The 20,230-nt window shown below is 30.0% G+C and overlaps 1 protein-coding gene across 1 annotated transcript in view; it reads right to left on the reverse strand.

Annotated features, from left to right (window-relative positions):
* Nucleotides 1-20,230, reverse strand: part of LOC148232783 (multiple PDZ domain protein-like) — a 243,705-nt gene that overhangs the window by 85,416 nt on the left and 138,059 nt on the right. Inside the window, exons 21-23 of the mRNA XM_088191080.1 lie at nt 17,390-17,566; nt 16,347-16,604; nt 13,675-13,765 (exon numbers count right to left, since the gene is read on the reverse strand). Of these exons, the coding sequence (XP_088047206.1) occupies nt 13,675-13,765; nt 16,347-16,604; nt 17,390-17,566 (526 nt within the window). The remainder of the gene's footprint in view (nt 1-13,674; nt 13,766-16,346; nt 16,605-17,389; nt 17,567-20,230) is intronic.

The following is a 20,230-nucleotide window of genomic DNA, read 5'->3' on the forward strand; positions in this document are numbered from 1 at the left end:
GGACACTTCTCTACCGCTGCACTTTATAGCAAAGGTATAATTCAAAAGAATATTTTTTTAATACACAAAGCAACGATAGATGTCTCACTAGCTGAATTTGTAGAATATTTAAATAAAATAATTTATTAATATTGTAATTAAATAATTTAGAAACTATTTTTTGTAATAATATTTTTTTTTGCTAAATAAAATAAAGTGCTACCTTAAAAATCCAAAAATTAAAGGTGGGGCTAAACACTATCGTGATTGTTTCTATAATTAAGTGCTTACATTTTTGCTGAAATTATATGAAGAAGATAAAACATTCACTACAAAAATCATTAAAAAACACTGGTATGTATTTGTGTTTCAGTGTATTATATGTATGCATATATCGAATCTGGAACACAGCAGTCAGTCGTTGACTAATAGGTCAATTCAACGTAATACAAGTTTAGATAGTAAACGTGCTGGCAAAATGGGGCAATATCGGATTAACCTTACTGCAAAATTTTATTGTTATGTATGAGTTTCACGTGTACTCGGAATACTGATAGCTAACGATCTATCTTTCGTGTTACTATCAATAAATATATGTACATATATACAGTGAATGGCAAAATACTATAATACGTACATATTAAAGAGAAATATGTATTTTGGAAACACTGTTATATGGCAAATTGAAATTTATGACAAAGCACTTGTTACATATTGTATAATTCAATCGACACAGTATCTCAAAATTTAGTCGCTTTTCTAAATCATTAAATATTCACACACAAATTGCCTCGTATGTCTTGCCACTTCTCAGAATTTCAACCATTTATCTTTTTTTCAAATAAACAAAAAAAGCGCTTGCTGACCGCAGGTGCCGCATTTATAACTCAATTTTTAATCCAAAGCCCATTGGTGCGGTATGCGACACGGCACGACGCTAAACACGCACATTAAAACGAGACAAAAACTAATAAGTATTTTACGAGATGAAATGAGCTTGTGTTATTTCAACATTAAAAATATATTTCAACAATAAATTTGACGGTTATTCTCCCACACGCCCGCGAAGTTATTGGCTCGTTCTTCCCGCTTCGCTGAGCTACACACCCACAGGTATGTACGCGGGTATTGTGGATGTAGATTGGTTCGTACCTCGCAGTGTTTATGATTAACAATGAGCGCGGATATGACGGGGCTTTCGTGCAAAACGGATTAGGGAGTTAATCTGTTTTTAGCATCGATACTGCGGCGTATCCTTCGGAGCGTACTCCAATTTATATGCCCGAATGGAGAAGATGTTTCCGGAAAGTATCTTGGGTGAGTGCAGTTTACATTTTGTGACCTTAGCTTAATCAGAGAGCTATTTTCTTTATTTAAATTTTAATTCTCTTTAGTCTCATATGGAATATAAGTAGAACAGTCACTGAAAATATATGTATATTAAAAATAACGATGCAATATTATGATGACTATTTCTACAACAACATTTTTATTAACATCATTTTAGAATTTATTTTATTTATTTATTTTAGATTAAATTAAGACCATCGTGGCCTAACAGGTTACCCCAATGCGCCACGATGATCGAAAACAAATTTTAAATTTATAAAACATAAAAAAAAAGTATATATACATAAATATAAAAATACTTAAACATAACAAAAAAATTATAAAATATTAAAATTAAATGAAATAAACCGGATCAGCTCCTCGTAGCTGACATTAAATAGGTCAATATGTAATGCCAGCGTATTAAGGAGCCGGATGGCCACAGCCATAGGCGAGTCGGCAAGTGCGGATGTCCTAGCATGTTGGATGTCGAAAATGTTCAGGAACCCAAAACTGGAATTCCTCGAGAATAGCTGAATTGTCGACAGCACCTTTTAGTAATTTAAAAAAATGCTTAGCGATATACAGCTTTCTGCGAGAACTCAGCGAATCATATCCCAACGCTCCTAAAAGAAAGGCGCTGGGATATAAGTACGGATAATAACCAAATGTCCTTTTGTAAAGGTATCTTAAATACCTTTTTTGAATTTTTTCCACTAAAAGGGAATATTTGGCTATTCGGGGATTCCAAATTATAGATCCCGATTCAAGAATGCTACGAACTAAGGTGTCATAGAGGATGCGAATAACTGACGGATCGTCAAAGTGAAAGGCATTCCTCATAACAAAGCCGAGCATCTTGGAAGATTTATCACAGACGTCGTGTATGTGTAGAGAGAACCTCCATTTGCTCTCGAAAGTGATTCCGAGATCTTTAATGGAAGTTTCTCTAGTCAAAATGTTACCACCGAGATGGTAGAAATAAGCTGATGGCGAACGGGATCGAGAAAATGACACAGTATGGCACTTTCCGACACTAAAGGGCAGACGGTTAACGGAAGCCCATCTCCACAGAGAGTCTAAATCACTTTGTAGAGAGAAGGAGTCCGCAACAGATCGAATGCATTTATATAATTTTAAATCATCTGCGTACAGAAGAAAACTTGAATGTTTAATTGCAGTATTTATGTCATTAATAAATAACACAAAAAGCAGAGGTCCCAGATTGGATCCTTGAGGAACCCCCGAAGGGGTAAAATATTCCTTTGACAATCGGCCACCATACGTTACAAACTGTCTACGATTGCTCAAATAACTTGAAAATAACCGAGTTAAATTATCTGAGCAACCGAGGTTCGACAATTTTTTTAATAATAACGTATGACAAACTTTGTCAAAGGCTTTCTCAAAATCTGTATACACGACGTCTACTTGAATTCCGGCATCGAGAGAAGTTGTCACCGTTTTGGTGAACGACAGAAGATTAGTAACAGTGGAACGGGCAGGACGAAACCCGTGCTGTTGGTCTAATAAAACTTGCTGAAAGTGATTGTAAAGATATTTATGAATAATTATTTCAAATAATTTAGCAGGAGCTGACAACACTGCTACTGGTCTATAATTCTTTATATATAATTTGTCACCCTTTTTATGAATAGGGGTGACTTTTGTGCATTTCCATAAATCAGGAAATGATGATGTTTTGAGAATCAGATCATAAATACATTTTAGAGGAGCAGCGAGACTTACTTCGCAACCCTTCAAAATAAAATCGGGAATTAAATCAGGTCCAGAAGAACGCCCTGTCTTTAATTTATTAAATCCGTATTTAAGATCTGAGTGCTCAGTTTCTCTGATGGTCAGTACTGAAGACCAAGAACATGAAGAAGGAAGCGACTGAGCAGAAGGCGAAAAATATTCCTCGAAAACAGAACGAAAATATTGCGCAAAACCGTCAGTAATATTTTGTGAACCGTCCAATGTTTTATCGTCGAGGTTCATCACTTTCAACGTAGACTGAGTAGCGCGTTTAGTGCTAATGAATTTCCAGAACGCTTTGGGATCATTAATTATTTGTTTTTGGCAATTTTTGTAATGATTGCGATGACAGGAAATTATCAAACACTTAACGCGTGCTCTTAATGAACGAAATTCCTCGAGAGCAGATGGATGTCCCGATCTCTTCCATAACTTATGAAAGGCGTGCTTTCTTTTTAGCAATGAGATGATCTCATGAGAAAACCATCTAGGATATGACACGTTAAGCACTCGAGGGCGCTTTCGAATAAAGAGCTGGTCGAATGCACAATAAAGAACCTCATAGAAGGCCGCCAGGGAAGATTCAACATCAACGCACCCGCCACTCGGCTCCAGTCCATACCTAAAAGTAAATTATTTAATAAACCAAAATCTACACAATTTCCAAACGACCATCCGAGATCATTCCGATCGCTCACGCATTCCAACTCATTCGTAGTTATGCCATTTTTATTTATATTTAATTTTATCATTAGCGCCGGGTGATAATTATCTTCCGACACCAATACGAATTCGCTCTTAATTACTATGCAATTATTTACATTTGTATAAATTAGATCTAATTTGTCACCAAAATTATTATTGACACAATTTATTTGATTTAAATTAAAAATATTACTTATTAAACTTATGTCAATATTGGCACTAATGTTCGTAGGTAAATTAAAATCACCCAAGATGATACATTTTTTCTTCAAAAAATATTCAGATTCCGACTGAATCTTACGAAAAAATGCAGCAGTAACGTCTTTTAATTGATTTGGCGGAAAATATAACACGCATATAACGATTGAAGCTCGTTTCGTCTCGACGAGGATCCAGAGATGTTCTCCGTCAGCTTCGAGATGCGCAAGCCTTCGCGCATGAATTGAATCTCTGCGGACAGCTAAGAGCACACCTCCGCCTCTGCTGCATCGATCTCTTCTAAACACGGTGTAACGATCGTCGAAGAGCTCAGCGTTCAGCACGGAATCAGTCAGCCACGTTTCCGTTATAGCGATGATGTCATGCTCCTGTGCGTAGATAGCGGAAAGAAAGTCGACGGTCTTGGAATTTAATCCCCTTACGTTTTGATAAAAAATCGAAAGGGGATCCATCGAACTCTTCCTAGGAAGGTTTAACGCCTTTCCGAAATCTCCATTCTTTAAATGAGCATCCAGATGGCCATAGCTCTGGACACATAACCTCATTTAGTTTGGCATCAGGAACTGCAATTTTGAATGATGCATAACTTGTGCCCTTTGTAATGATTTTCGAGACCGACACATCACATGATTTTTCTTTTAGATATACCATAATTGCATCCGCGGTTGTATCCCGGTGCAAGTAGAGCACGTGTAGATGTCTCATTTTTAAAGCTGCTTTTATTAACCCATCCTGCTGTCCAGACCCGCGAAGAAGCTGATTGCGCGCTTGTTTATTCTTCTTCCTGACTTCGGTCCAGGCAAATGGCGAGACATCGGGCACAGGCGTTGGGGTTTTCTCTGCAACCGAAGGAGCTGACGCGTGTCGTCGACGAGTCGGTGAGACTGCGGGTTGAATTGGTGACGACGAAATTGAGCCTATCACCATCTCATTGCTTGGCCTAGAGTCCATGGATTTTGCGATTATTTTTTTATTTTTTCTTCTCTTTGTGAGCTGTTGCTGCTGGGTCGCAGCTTGAATTTTTAGCAGACTTTTTAGTTGCGCAATTAGAGATTGCTGTTCCGCAATCAACTTCGCTTGTGCAGCGAATTTTGCGTCCATTTTTTCAACAATAATATTAATTATGTCCATTACTGGAGCTAATGTAAGTAGAATACAGATGCATAATAAAAATGCCGCTTAAAGATAAGAAGCGAGCCTCCTTAATAGATTTTAACGACAAGGAAAACCGTAACTACGCAAGAGGTGCATTTGCAACGACTTCATGAGATAAAGATTTATAGAAACCATTATTTTTGCATGTATAGGTTACAAGTACTTTTCGTCCTCTAAAGAAATATGTGCTTTGCCATTTTGTGCTTATATTTTAATAAGAAAACTGTTTTTGTCCGGTTTTGTCATTATGAACTATGAAGACATAAATGAATGTAGTGGTTATCCATTGCCTTCCAAATTTAAGCTACTTCATCATAATTAAATTATATACAAAGAAGTCGTATTTCTTTATTTTATATTTGCCAATGCTCCTCAATAAACATTTACTTTAAACATCAATGTATTACAAAGCCTATAAACCAATGTTTGCCTATTAAGGTAACATTATATACAAACACGCATAAAAATTACCCCACCGCAAGCTCACAAGCTCTCCATCCGCCGGGTATCACCACATCGGAATAACTCACTTAAAGCTCACGTGTATACTGATTAAATATTTGAAAGATACTTAAGGTCGTGTGGGTCGTGGTGCGACCGAGCCGTAATTTATTAAAGCGAATAAGGGCGACGCCAGGCCTTCTGCAAATTTGCACTCGCGGCACCCCAGGGAGATGTGCTAATGGTACAAGATTACATTCGGAATTCAGAAAAAACTGCCGGAGTTTGGGAAGCGCTGAGATAGCGGAGAAGCTTTAGACGCAAGTAGTATGGTCGATTGTGCCGGAAAATCTCCGAGGAAAGCTACTGGTACTGATACACAAAAGCACGACTACATTCATTCTGGCTCTGGTTTCTTGACTTTGAATAGTGAAATGGAAGCGTTGTCTGTCTTTTTATTGTTGCATATTTATACAGAATGATTAAAACAGTGAAGAAATTAAGTACAAATATGTTTAGTTAAGTAATATATTGAAAAGTATTAGATATTTCATATTTAATCAACAATACGTACTAAAGAATGCAATGAACACAGAATCATAAGTGTAATGAAATGTAGTTTGTCATGAAGTTGTTATTCATAAGCTAATCACTGCTTTCTTAAATAGTCTTGTTAGCTTTTTTACAAGTTACTTTAATCAATATATGAGCTATGGCAATCAGGGCCGCCGAGAGCGAACCCGGGCACTGGAAAAACAATGATTCCGGGCCTCATGACAAAAGTAGCATTTTATACATTTTTTAACATCGTTATTTAATTTATTGAATAAATAATATTAGTTACGAGATAGTTCTTTCTATGCTACAAATAAATATAAAAATTAGCCAGCGTTGCGACATATTTTCTGAAATTATATTTTATGCGAAAGCATTAAAATAATATTTACGTGATAATAAGTCGTGTTTTCTTTGTTTCTGCATGTTGCCATATAGTGAATTTTCAGTCCAAGTCAAAAGCAATAAAATCGTGCCATCGTTGTAAAGACTTTTAGTAACAATATTACGAGTGAGAATCGAATAAAGCATATCTAAATTGAATTTAGCCCAATAAGAAAGCGCAAAAAACGTCAAAAGCAATAAAATCGTGCCGTCCCCGTCGTCATCAAAGTGAAATTGACAGATGGCCGTTCCAGTGATCATTTATAAAGATGTATAAATACAATAGTGCTTTTGAGCATGGTAGCGCGCATTTTGTAAGGCGCATCCTTTCCAAACAAAGAGTAGTTTTTTCGGTACTTGTGAGTGCTTACCAATAATTAACGTCTCAAGACAAATTTTTATCGCAAAATTTAATGTAAATTGTTTTTTTTTCATAATTTTCTTAATATATAAATCGCAGACCGTGACTTAATGCGTCTTCAAACACAAACTACGCGTCTAAATGCTTGCCATTTTTATTTTAGCTTACAAATTTAGTCAATATAGTATGTACAAATTTGACTTAAAAAAATATTACATTAAAATTAAACAGCATCTTTAACCCTTAAAATCCCCTAAATATTTTTTTATAAAAATTTAATGGCTTATTAAAATACAATAAATATTTTACAGTGAATTTTAAAAATGATTCATATACTAATTTTACAAGTTAAGATATATAACAATTAAGGATGCTCGGGTTCGTTACGCGGAACGCGTGTCACTGTAACAATTATTGCCGATTCTCGTTCTATACAACACACTATTTCAACATCTGTAATTGTAGCAAAGCGAATTAGATATCTCTGTATGTATTTGAATCCTAGTGCTTTTTTTTGCTACAGCTTTAATTAATTTTATTTTGAAAGTAGTGCTTAATTTAATAAAGTACTTTTTAGAAATGTTAGGGGGTGCTATTTACAAGCCGTTAATGCTTAATGCTCAATTGAAGAGTCGCGATTGTATCCCATATTCTTTACCGACGCGACCTTGGCATCAGCGCTCGATAATTCTTCCCTTAAATAACTTCGCAATAAACATAACAAGGTCAATTAGACCACGAATCAAAATTGTTTACAAAAATCATAAGCACATTATATCTACCATTATGCTTTATTCTCGTAACAGGGAGCGCCACTGTTTGTTTATTGATTATTCATTATATATTTATTATATCATAAGTATATTAATAAAATATCATTTTTTCTGTCACGTGTTACATTGTGCGTGTGATATGAATGAACACATGTCCTTTACCTATTAATAATTAACAGCGATATGGTGTTTACGTCCACTACTAGATTTCAGCGGTTGGTTAAATATATTTCATATTTAATTACTTAGACATATTAGATACAGAAAAATATTTATTATATATATTATATAATAAATACATTATTTTTTCATGCTATAACAGCTCTACGCCAGTACACCTTGCACTAGAAAAACTTTAATGACTAGATGCGTATACCAACTGTGAGTACCTGGATGAGAAAAAGTCAATAATAATTGACATATGTTAAAAAAATCAGATAATTGTGCTTATTAAAAATTTGTCCAATACTCCTGTATTTTAACCAAGCGCTATTAATAAGTGGCATACAAAAACAATGTTCTTTCACAATACCCGGAGTGTGTATATTCTCTACTAGCAACTTGAAGTAGTGCTTTCTCAAGAAAATTTCATCAAGAATTTCGCGGGGGAAAAATTGATAATATTTATGATTCCCTATTTACATAAATATTTTTGCGCATTTTTTATTAAAAAAAATGAGTAAGTTGCATTATTTAGCAATCAGTGATTATACATAGCACACAGTGACCTCAAGCTTTTCTACATATGTGCGTATAGCAAGACAAATCCTAAAATCTAAATATTGCGTGTAATAGTGTAACGTTTAAAATACAACACCCAAATTGTTTACTATTTTTGAACTATGAAGCACTTTATTATCCATTACATAATCATTTTTTTAATGCTGTTTAGAAATCTTTTAGCAGATAAACAGGCACAAAGATTTTAAAAATTGAATTGAGGTGTTTCACAATCTTCAATGAAATCCATTTTAAAAATACTTAAAGGTCATTCGGTGAAAAGTAGGAATTTAGAACAACCTTATCAAAAATATTAATATACAGAATACACCTTGAAGAATATTTATAAAATAACCTTTTGTAATGAAATCAATTATTAATTAGTCAAACTCTGAATAAACAAATAAATTTAACTGATTATTGAATTCCAATTGTTTACGTATGATACGGATCAAAATTTAATTAAAAAGTTAAATATGTTTTCGTATATTCAGGTTTAAAAATATGATGTATACGTTTACCTAAATCATTATGAAGGCCATGTTTATTAGTCTTTCAAGATAATAATACATGGAATAAATATGGTTTCTGCGATAATAATCATTTGAAGAAAGCGTATCAAAGACAAACACAGTAATCACTACATTTAAGTTCGCAATGCGGGACGTCAAATTAGGCAAATTTGAGATTATTTTATATATTGTATGAATATAAAAAAATTAATAAGATTGCTGTCTCAGTATATATAAAGCAGTATTTTTTTATAAAAATATTTTGCGTGTTTTAAATGAAGGGATTAGACAATTCTTGAAATTTATTTTTCATGGATAAATTTATTACATCCATTCTTTTGATTTATTAACATTTACCATTAACTAATAATAATGCATACTATTTATGTATTTAACACTTGTATTTTAATACTAAAATTCCAAATAAAATAATACCAAAATAACCGTATTTTTAAATTCACCTTATATTTATTTTGTATTAATAACTAAACTTTAATAATACAAAATAAATATTTTATTAGGTATGAAAAATTTCGTACAATTGTAGTATTTTCAGTCTTAGAATAAAATTACACAAAAAACCCACATGTGAAATGAATAAATTACATTATGAAGTAATTACAAAAAAAATGTGACATAATTTCACGTGTAAAGAATTACACACGTAATAAATTTCACACTGCAGTAATTTTATATTTTGCGATAACATGTTTTAACTTTTATCACATGCATAGAAAAAAATCAAAAACGTATATTTTTTAAATACGTTTCATTAGTGATTAAAAATTATTTTAAATAAAAAAATGTATTTATAATTTATTTACAATTAGTTATACTTTTTTATGATTATAAAAATGTTCACTTAAAAAATAAATAAAAATACAAGGCAGTTTGAAATATTATTTGAATTCATTGTTTATTTTATTTTTTTATTTTTAATTATTACTTATTTTTTTTGTTAATTAAATTTAAAAAAAATTTAAAAAATAAAATAAAAAAATTATTTCATATCAATGTATATTACTAATATTGTATTTTTTTATATTTAAAACACTTTTCCCACAAAAATATATTAATGGAAAAATTGTTTCGCTTTAAATATTTTATATGCATACTAAAAGTGTTCAACATATTAAAAATGTAAAATTACTCTAGTGTTAAATTTATTGCGATTATATTTTTTGCTGTTTAATTTTATTATATGTAATTTTAGCATTTAATTTCAATAAATAAACGTTTCTGCTTCCGCTTTTGATATTTTAAATGCATGCAAAAACATTTTACAGAAAAATGTAAAATTATTGCTTGTATTGCTTAAATTAAGTGTAAAATTTATTGCTTGTGTAATTTTTGTTTTTCCATTTGTTATTCTTTTTATTCTTGCGAATTTTATTCTGATACTAAAATGGCCACAAAAAGTATTTTATAATTTTTTGTTTACATGAAAACTTATATTCCAAAAGACTATTTTTATTTAACGAAACTCTATAAAATAATTTTTAAATTATTTTTAAAAAATTACAAACGTTTACTATTTTAAAAAATATTATTTATTTTGAAAAAAACAGTGAAAGAATACGTTATTTTCAAAGAGAAAATAGAAAAATCGAATTTTAAGTAAAAAATAGATTTTATAACAAAAATGAAAATATCAAAAGCAAAACGAAAAAGCCAATTTTTTATGTGATCTATAAATAAAGAAGAGCAAGAAAGCGAGCATAAGAACTTTAAGGTTTAGTAACCCTAACGGGTGTGTGATTTCGCAGCAAGTGAGAATTTCATTACAATATATTACATATTGCGACAGATGATAAATGGCGAGACGTTTTCTCCGAACGGTGGTGGAGAAGCTGGCGCTGGGATGATGTCCGTGGGAGACAAGCCTTAAATACTAAGGTCTGCAAAGCTCACTGACGAATCGCAATCATGCAGCGATCATCCACCCAAATATATATACGTCTTTAGAAAGTGACATTTGCTTGATTTGCATTGTCCAAGGTCGTATACTGCAACCGGACTTTTATGGAACCGGTGATTTATATTTTTGCAACAAAGAAATATTATTTAATGACGGAGAATATTTACAGTAAAAACATTTGCGTGTTATTTATGTGATTTTTTCTGGTCGTAACGAGGGCTTTGGTGTGGTCCCATCGTTTATGCTATTGTCTTGTTTTCTTGTTGATTGATGATCAGTTTTAAAAATAAGACCCCACAGGACTAAATAGTTTTGCACGGTTAATTTATCTGTAGCAATCATTGCTATTTAAAAAAAATTTCAGTGACATTGATAATATTTTGGCTAACAAACTCACCCAATATATCACCAAGGTGCATTTTAAAAAATAGATTTGTCTTTTAGAAAATCTATTTTTAAAACTTCGACAGTTATAGCATACAAATCAATCCCTTAATTTTTTACTTATAAAATAAATATTGCAGTGAATTTTTAAAATTATCTATATACTTATATTACCAGATATTTATAGCAGTATTGCTCATTTGATCAGTGATTATATTATATAAAGCACACATTTCCTTGAGCTCATTAATTATGAAAATAGCAGAAAACAAATTCCAGCATATTGTGAGCTTCACTGCTTTTGTACATATATAGAATATGTAATCGGATTTAAATTTAACATCCAAATCGGTTACAAGATCTGTGTATTTTACAATCGTATTATTGAAACAGGGTAGATTTTACGACAAATATTTTGATTCAGCCTGTATTTGCCTAGCCTAATGTGCAGAATAATAATATGTGTATAATAACATTAATAAGAAACCCGTACACGTTCTATATCGACATCCCTATCACGACCGTTTGGACCGACCTCATTAAAATGGAGGGGAGGTTTTCATCTCCGCCTCTATAACGCTGCTGTGGTTGGGGATCACGTTAACGACGTAGAGTTTTCACGTGAAAGTGATGAAAAATTACACTACCATTGTAATACATGTGCGTTTCAAATACATAAATTATAATCAGAAAGATCGTTTCATATAATGTAAATTAACTACAGTTAAATACATTGAGATTAAATAAAAAAGCGGTTTCATTTCATCATTACCTCATTTAAACAATGATAAGACTTAACGAGGAAGCTCACTCAGTACATTCATAGTAATTTTCTTTTCTATTTTTATACGTTTTTGTGTAACTAATTGTGTGAAAATATACTACGCATTATTTTGTAGCTTTTTTATATGAATACGGCTAAATTTATGTATCATGATTAAAATATATATATATATAATATTTTGTCAAGGCATTTTTTTTATATTGACAAATATAATACAACTGAAAAAAAATTGTAATTCTATTTATAAATCATTAAGTTTTATCTATCGTGCCGGTCAATGATATAAAATATGCCAGTAATTTGAACTTTATAGTTATTCCGATTGAGAAAAAGTTAGTTCGGCATTCGCTTCTATTCGAACGTTTTAATTGCGAATTTCCTGAAACTTGTCCCAGTGCAAATTTCACCCGTCCACTTCTGTTTCGAAAGTTTTCAACTACCGACAAAATACATAAATAAAGTACCAAATATCAAAGTTTAACCGTGCAATGACCACAAACACGTCGGCTTTAATTTTAAACGCATCGTTAGTGTTTGTCATTCCATATTTTTAGGTTTTTCCTCACTACGATAACATAATAACGTGGGTTTAAATTTTCATAAAGTTGTATGTACTTTATTTATTTCATATGACAAAAGCACTTTTAATACAAAATAAAATCTTTATTTTTAAAAAATAATACACACAAAAATAGTATAAGGATTGGAGTTTAATTAATGGCATATATATCGTTATGGTTTTAACAATGAACAAAGACAAGTTTTTGGCCAAACAAAACATTTCATAACATAAGCTATACGGACCTTCGAAAATCATAAATTATCAACAGCTACCAAAAAGACTCGTGAAAATTGTTTAAACTATCCTTTATAATTTATTTCCACAATGTCTGGATTAGGAAGTGGAGTTAAGAACTAATGCGATTGACTCTTAATTCGCTTTATAGTATATAGCAAAACAGATACTTTTCAAATTTACGATAGAAATATATTTAAAGATACGACTAATTTAGTTATAATCTCTGTTGTAAATTAGTGTTAATTATTTGCAATTTATGGTGACATATTGAGTGTCATACAATGCCAGAAATAGTTAAAAAATCTAGTGTTTTCGACTTTATGGATAGATCAATTAAAATAAGACATATCAAAAATCGAAAAAAAATATTTTGTAAGGCTTACGATTATTATATGAAGCTGAATATTTACATCGTATTTTATGTATAAATTTTGTAGACATTCTTGGCAACACATTTGTAATAAAAATTTTATGCATATATATAACTAAGTATTTTTTAGTTATAAAGCTTGTTTTTATTCTTTGATAAAAATGTCCAACTTCTCGATAAACATATGTAAATTAGGTGCGATGCACAGACATAGGCATATATCGCAAAGCTTTTCTTTTCTTGGATTGTGGCCAAATGTAAAATTTTACATTTTACGCCCGTTTTACTGTTGCCATTATCACTTCATGATCCGACCGCCGGCGGCAGAAAAACATAATTCAACATTTATGTGCGCCATTTTATGTGCACGTTTGAGAACCAGCGATACAAGAGCGCGCTGTGTGCAGTTTCAGAACGATTGCAAATTTGAGAATTTATGGACGCGATGGCAAATGTCCAAGGAGACAAAAATCGCATTGACCTAGTAGTTCATTTAAGGACGATGTAAAATATAGTAGATGTACTCACTCGTCGTGTAACCAAAGTCGTCCTCCTCTTCCAGATCCGCCTCCTTTTCTTCCTTGGTCCTTTTCACGTTTCCTGCGCTGGCTCTATCGATCTAAAAATAAAAACATTCAAGTATTTTTAAACGAGTTTGTAATATTTTTTATACATTTTACAGCTTTCAGTTTGTAATATTTCGCCACCACTTCTTTAAAGTGAACAACGTAGTGATGCAAAATGAAATTTAGCATTTAAATCTGGGCATATTTATAAACTCTAAGACAAAAATTTCACTTTAAAGAGACATATATTTAATAAAAATAACGCGTTACCAACAAAAAAATTAGTATATTACTTACAAACAATTAATTTAATTTATAAAAAATGGTTGCTCGAGGTAGAGTAACAACAGAAACACAATTTTTTCATACTAAAATCATTAAAAATAGTTTATATTAAAACTTTTTTAACAGAATGAAAGACATAGATATTTTGAAAGTTAAAAATATTATATAAATAATTCGCATAACCAAAATTAAAAAACAAATATCAAAAAATTAGAAATTAAAAAAAAATTAATATAACATTTAAATAAAATTTATTTGAATAAGTAATTAATTCGTTGTTTATTATATACTTATTGTCAATTGTAAAAAGATTTTTCAATATATTTCTTTAATTCTAATAATTAACGTATTATTTTAAATACTTCTTACTTTAGAAGAGAAAAAGGCTGAAAAGCAGTTAAGGATTTTACTTACTAATCTATTTATGTAAATATTTTTGTTCTCAGCATAATAAATATTGTAAAGTTATGCACTGACTAATTTGCAAGTTTTAAATTAAAATTATAATTAGGCAGACATGCATTCCAAAGGAATTTAGCCTTAAATCCTATTTACACCCAATCAGCTCTAATTGGTTAATAAAATACACAAATAAGCAAAAGTGATTCTTGTCTTCGATGGCGTAGATTTGAAAAATAAGTTTTAAAACTTTGATTTAAATAAGATTAAAATTCACACTTTTTAGTTTCTTCAGATTTTTGTCTTTTAAAAATAAATTTTAATTAAAATTATAACTGCAATACAAAATCTTCTCATATAAAATATTAATAAACATTTTTTATAAATCAAATTTTGTTGCAAATTATATTTACGCCCCGTCAGCTTCAACTGTATGGTAAAAGGCAGGAAGAATCAGATGTGCGCTTCTCCGAACAGTTCGAATTTGACGTCCAAAATTTGAGGAATAAAAAACAATATTTTGCAACAGACGAAAATCAGAAAAATCTATTGCCATGACTATTTTACTGTGTTTTTCTTGTTACTAAAAGTTAAATAAGCCAATGAAAATTATTACTCAAGCTGTAAATATACTAAAACAGAAGAAAAAAAACTAATCACAGAATAAACAATTTTTTTTAAATAAATGCTATACAATATTAAAAATAATTTTATTGCAAATCCTTTTTATGCCCCATCAGCTCCAACTTTTTCATGAAAAGCAAGAATATGCAGAGAAGAATATTCCTATGGACGACGTAGATTCAAGGAATAAAAATTTCAGATTTTGGCAAACTTTAATCTTAAGATTAAAAATAAAATATGAACAGCCAGGAGCTTTTTATATTGACGTTTATATTTTATTGCCTTAATACAAACATTATGTTTTTGCTATCATCGATTGTAATAATTTATAAAACTTTTAATATTCCAAACCATCCGAATTTTTATTACAATACAATACAAAAATAAACTAATGATTGATTAAAATCAATTTAAATTAAATAATCAAATTAATTCCTATTAAAATAATGCATATAAAAACATTCAGGTAAAAACAAGCTACCTTACTGAAACGTAGTTTTAAATCATTAAAAGCAAATTTACTGCTATTTTAAGTATGGAATGATATATTTTTTTGTGTATATTTAGCTAAAACATATACATGTATTTTATTTATTTTAGATTTTTAGTTAAAATAAATATTAAATATGTATTTTAACATTTCTATAATTTAAATACAATATCAAAGAAATTTTATCAAAAAGCATATATGAGATAATCTACAATGTTTTTTTTTAGTAGAATATGATTTAATCTCATGAAATTCATGGCTTACAAGGGTTTAAAAAAATAATACCTTTTTTATGCTATGTCAGATTAAAAAGGTAGCTAAAAAACATATTGTCAAGTTCTCAAACTGAAAAGATAATATTTTATATAAATAGATATCTAACGACAATGCCATTCTTAACATAAACTAGTATATGATTTAATATAAATAAATTCATATCATATCTAATCTTATATTTATATAATTTTATTTAACATATTTGATAGTAAAAGACCTGAGAGAGCCAAATATCAAAACACATCATAGCAAGAGTATGTTTATAGTTTATTTTATTGCTGTCGTAAAATATATATTTTCCTTCCATAGAAAACTGCAGTTAACCTGTTTATGATTTCTTGATTCTACATATTTTATACTTTTTCAAGCAAAAGAACACGAAAAAATGAATAATATCAGTTAACATGTTTTTATTTTGTATTAATAGTTAAAGATGAGAGCAAACTTAATACAACTGCAGTAAAGGTACTTTTTTGCGATTTTAATTCAGTCTATGATAATTTATTTTAAAGGGCAAATTAAAAAGATTTTTAAATAGTATATTATAGTGAAAAAATTACCTCCATGCCTTTCTCCGAACAAGTCCTTCCCTCTAACTCTCTTCTATCTTCTTCATCATCTTCTTCACTATCCTCATCATCTGAATATACTATTTTCTTTTTCTCTTCAACAGGCGGTTCTTTTATTTCTGGCACTGGCGTCGCAGGTTTTTCTTCTTCGACAGCCTTTACCTCCTCTTCCTTCTTAGGCGTTGATGGAGGTGCCACATCCTCTGCTTTCTTCTCGGTCTCAGGTGTTTCGATTTCCGGAGCCGTAATCTAAAAACAATATTATCTTTACATTAGTTCCGTGACGTACGAGCGACGTACCTACATATTATACATACATATAAACCCTTACGTTAAATTATAAACAGACGGGAAAGATAAAAATGTTTCCTGATGCGATAAAAAGGCACGATGTACTAATGGATACAAATGGTCGCGATAAATTCTTCAGACTAAACAAAATAAGGAGTAAATAAAAAAACATTGCTGATACGACCTATCAAAGGACTCACACTATAACTCACAATAAAATATTTTTTTTTGTTAAACGAATGAGGCCATTAAGGCTATTCTCGAGACAAATATCTAGTCAAAGTCGAAGTGAAAAAGGCAGACAAGCAAAATGGTTTTTAAATTTTTATTCTTTTCAATGTTGCTATTTTAAATTATGTATTTTATTAAATCTATATATTGATTATTCTACCGCAATTTAAATAAACATGTATTTGGATGCTAATAAATGCCACACAACACATAGCAGAGAAGTCTACATAATATTATTTAAAAAAGCTCAATACATCTATACAAGGGTTAAAGTTTTGGTGGAATTTCGATTCTTTCCTTCGAATCGATGTTCACGTCTCTTTTGACGTTGAACACGCACAAGGTCATGCCACTTTTATGGCTTTCCCTTGAATGGTTTATAACCGTGTCTAAAAACAGAATCTCAATTATCGACTCGAGCTCAAACAAAAGCGATTTTATGACTGTTTCGAAAGTCGTTCATTATTTATGTACCACATAATATGAGCGTGCATATGTATTGGATAATGTACCTCTACTTCTGGAGTCTTCGGCGGTGGAGCTGGCGCTTTGCTCTTGACGCTTGGACTTGGAGACGGTGACTTGGACTCTTTGACAGGACTTGGAGTCTTAGCAGATGGACTTCCGCTCAAGGTGTCTGTGGAGCTGGTGACCAATTTTTGACTGTCTACGTCACTCGAATCGGTATTCTGAAATGTTCAAAAGAGTCAATGATGTTACACAATAAGCATAAAATACCAAATCCATTATAAAATATTTAGATAATAAGCAGATTCATTATCATTGATGTTATAGTAAATCATATGCATGTAGAATATATATTCGTAAACTACAGAATTTAAGTTCTAGATTATTTGAAATATTTATTTGGTAATCGACTAACAAAATACATTTCTGTACGAAAAGAAGCGTGGAGTGAATAAAATTTATTAAATAGCCTTTTAACGCTTCTTAATTTATTTTATGAAACTTAATAATGACTAATATATTAACCCAAATATTGATGTGTTAAATATTATTATCACAGATATTATCCCAACATCAGTGTTTATTTAAATCTATTGTATTTTATTACTAATTTTAATTCATATTTTTTTTATTTATTTATATTTTATATATGATAAAGGATAACAAAAATACGCTCAAGGTCAAACACCCAATTTGGCAGTTCAATACGTACTTTATTTTTCATGATGCGGGCGAAGAAGGACATCAAGCTAGTATAATACAACCTTGACCTTAGGTTTACTTAGAAATGTGCAAATACGCAATACTATGTTGTCTTTATATTATATATACAGTAAACTAAGTTTTGGCAATGATTACTTTATGTATCAATTCAGATTGCCTATCAAAATTATTTAGTATAAATCAAATATTCGGCGTGTTAAATAATTTTATTAAACAAATGAATCATTATTAATTACATTTAAATTATGTATGACGTATAAAAAAATGTTCATCATGTTCTCGCATTTAGATTAAATATGAACTAAAAATTAGTATACGTTTACATATTAATTTATGTGCAAGTTAAATTATGTATTAGATTTAAATCACTTCCCATAAAAATAAAAAAAATTAAAAAAATCTTTGGTAATCGAAAATAATCAGTAGTGGGTATAATAGTATCATCATGATTTAATATATATGTTCAGAAAATACCTGTTATATATTAACCAAAATAAACAGTACAAAGATGAAGTTGAGAATAAAAATACAAAACTAATCATTAAATTACATTTATGGGTTAAAAACACAGCCACTGGGTTGATGTATTTATTTATACAAATTTCTATATTGCCGACTAAAAATAAAGAAGCACTGATCTAGTCTTATTTACAGATTCAGATTATTGAAAGTATGATGCACTTATCTAATTTGAATAATCCAAATGCTGATGTTATACATAATAATGGAGCACACAATTTTAAAGATTAAAAATAATCTATGCCTAGTTAAAATTCGGACATAATTTAATAATGCTACAAAGACTCTTGACATTTTTGGTTTATATTTGTTAAATTCACGCGTAATGTTTTAAGATACATCATATAGATTGCTTAAAATCGATTCTGATAAAATATTCGTCGCGCTGGAGGAACACTCGCACCACAATAGCATCGCGGCAAAAGAGTTAAGTCGTTTTTTATATTACTTTAAATTATTTTTAAAACGAGACATTAGCATTAATAATAAATCCATTGTTACATTTTAATATAAATTAAAATATGTCAATATTCCAATTATAAAAAAATATCTTATCTTATAATTTTATTTTTAATTCACAATAAATTCTTAAAACCAAAAATATATGAGCTTAAAATTTTTTATTGTATTATATGTACAAGCTTTAAAAGTTGAATTTAACGACTAATATAAAAATCATACAAAAATATTTAAATTCTATATTATAAATTAACCCTAAAATTGCCAAAATTGTAGAGTGAAAAAATCAAACATAAATTTATTATTTTCTTTTCTTTGTAATTTTAAGACCAAATTTATTCGCTAATCGCAATTTATGTATTTTTTCACGTAAAATTTTTTTTATCAAAATTCTATTAAAAGTGAGTTTTAATATAAATTTGTTTAATTAACACGGAATGTACAATTTTTTTTTAATTTTAAACAGTTTGTTAAAAATCAAGTGCAATAAAATATCCGCCGCGCTGGAGAAACACTCGCAGCAAAAAAACATTGCGGCGAAAGGGTTAAGCATTGTTTATAATATAAGCCATCGCGATCGCTCTAAAAGGCTTGCCGCCATTGTGGCTCTTAAAAAATATTTTATGAACAATTAATTAAACCCATTTTAACATATTACTACTCAGTGTGAAGTAACACCAATAATACTATTTTTTTTTTAAATTGCAAATCATTAAAAATAATACTATTAAAATATTATTAAATACACTTTTTTCTAATAATCTCAAAAAAATCATATTAGCAATAAGTAAAGAATACCAATTTTCATAACAGAAAATATTATAAAAATATTTTGTGAAACCACACTAACCCACAAATATTGCCTATCGATGACTACGATAAAAACTTTAAAGCACAACCTTGAAGCTTTAGAGGCTAAAGTAAAATGTACTCAAATTATGATTCAATTTTTTTTTCGATATTTTTTACTTGAAATGTAAAAAGATTTTCAGAGTTTTACCCTAAATTTTAAACACTAAAGCTAAATTTTATCTTCTTATTTATTATTTCAATAATATTGTTCAAACGTAAAAAAACAATAATTATTGCATACATATCGATTTGATCTATTATATTCGGAAAGTCTTTTAATTTATATTTTATAACGTCTATGGGGATCTCTAATTCTGATGGTTTTCATCTCG

Source organism: Plectrocnemia conspersa, unplaced genomic scaffold, assembly GCF_051122295.1.
Source record: "Plectrocnemia conspersa isolate PC_06_02 unplaced genomic scaffold, ASM5112229v1 ptg000008l, whole genome shotgun sequence".
NCBI classification, from domain to species: Eukaryota; Metazoa; Arthropoda; class Insecta; order Trichoptera; family Polycentropodidae; genus Plectrocnemia; species Plectrocnemia conspersa.